General features: G+C 43.0%; 1 protein-coding gene across 1 annotated transcript; it reads right to left on the bottom strand.

Annotated features, from left to right (window-relative positions):
- Positions 1 to 288: 288 nt before the first annotated feature.
- On the bottom strand, positions 289 to 1,047 carry LOC112658515 (nuclear distribution protein nudE homolog 1). Its single transcript, XM_025444755.3, has one exon. It carries the CDS (start codon positions 982 to 984, stop codon positions 289 to 291), a length of 696 nt encoding a protein of 231 aa, XP_025300540.1. The 5' UTR covers positions 985 to 1,047.
- Between the last annotated feature and the right edge of the window lie 654 nt (positions 1,048 to 1,701).

The raw sequence follows: 1,701 nt of genomic DNA on the forward strand, positions 1-1,701 counted from the left end.
TCGGGGGTCTGGTCAGCTCACAATGATGGGGTAGCCTCAGCATCCACACCTTAGCACCCTTTCCACAGGCTCCGGTTTGTCCCTGTCCCATTTGCAACACACCAGCAAGGAGGATGGGGATTACCATACAACATTTCTTGGGGCCACGGGCAATGGCCTCATTGGCTAATGTGACTGTTTGCTCCTATTTCTCAAACTAGCTTCAAAACACAAAAACCTAGTTTAAAGAGGGGAAGAAAGGTACGATTCCCGCAAAGGGACACCGGGGCTTCAGCTTCCGTGGATTTCCTAAAGCAACATCTTGACCCAGCTAGTGCTGGGTCCCCGATGAGCTATGGGAGTGGATGGTACAGAGCCAGTGGCCTGCACAGCTGTGTCTGTCCTTTCGACTCCCACCGAGGTAGGCATGGGGGTCCGGGGCTTCTCCTGCTTCTGCTGCACAGCCAACTCCTGCCGCAAATCTCTGGCTTCGTCCTTCAGTCGCTGAACAGATTCTAGGAGATTCTCTTTCTCATCAAGCTCACTCTCCAGGAAGGCATTTCTTTCAATGGCTTGATTCAAACGCTGCTCAAAGTCTTCCAGAGACATGTTCGTGGCCCGTTTTGCTCTTTCCAAGTCATCATTTGCTTTCTCCAGCTCTCTGATGTATTTCTGAAGTTGATCCTTAATTGCTTTGGTCTGGGCAAGGTCATCCTCCAAGGCTGAAATCTGCCGGTAGCCTTCGGAGTGCTGAGTTTCAAACTTCTCCTTGATGGTTTCCAGCTCCATACGAAGGCGGTTATTCTCCGACAGGAGGTCCCTGTTCCTGGTTTCAATCTGTTGCAGCTGCGTCTCCAGTTCAGCATCATATTCGCGGCTTCCCTCCTGGAATTCTCGGAGTTCCTCCTGCGTGTTCTCTGCCCTCTGCTTGTAGGTCATAGCCAGATCTTTCCAGTAGTTCACTTCTTCCTCCTCAGAACTGAAAGTCTTTCCCGAGTCTTCCATTGTGAAAACAAAGGAAGAGGTCACTCTCCTTGTGGCATGGTGTCTGGGAGCGGTCCGCAAGGACGGGCGTGGATGTGTCTTGTTAAAGCAACGTATAATATTTTGAATTTTAATCTTGTTTGGCCATCTTTGTCTTGATCTGCAGGGTGTAGTCCATTTACATTTATTGTACTATTTATTTGGATTGGGCTATATCATTGTTTGCTTTCCATGATATCTCCCCATTTCTATTGTTGTAGCTCCACTTCCTTGCCTTCTTTTTGATTATTACTTTCTTTTGTCTATTTTTATTCATTTTATTCATTTTTCCCTCTTAAACCTGTTTGGAAATTCTATGTTTATTTTTTAATCCATAATCTAACTATTCAATATGTATTTTTAACAAAGCCTAAGATAATTACAAAGATATTTACAAAGCCCAAGAGTATTCCCTACACTTGAATCATAGGAGCATCTTAGAATACATTAGTTTTGATCAGCCCCGTGAAATTACATCCAATTGTTGACAGGTATTTTAGTTCTAGCTAAATTATAAGTTACTTTTATTTCTTCATTTAATCAATTTTTCAAATATTTTTCTTACATATTTTCTATTATATTTAGCTTATCAATAATTCTTGCAGAGTAGATTTTTTCCTCTTGGATTATTTCCCTCCTGTTCATAAATTCATGAAATTTTCCTTTATTGGAAGTCTTCTGGTGATAGCTTCTCTACCA

Source organism: Canis lupus, chromosome 35 (assembly GCF_003254725.2).
Source record: "Canis lupus dingo isolate Sandy chromosome 35, ASM325472v2, whole genome shotgun sequence".
In the NCBI taxonomy this organism is placed as follows: Eukaryota; Metazoa; Chordata; class Mammalia; order Carnivora; family Canidae; genus Canis; species Canis lupus.

Coding starts and splice junctions, on each gene's coding strand:
- LOC112658515 (XM_025444755.3), bottom strand. CDS start 984: ATGGAAGACTCGGGAAAGACTTTCAGTTCTGAGGAGGAAGAAGTGAAC.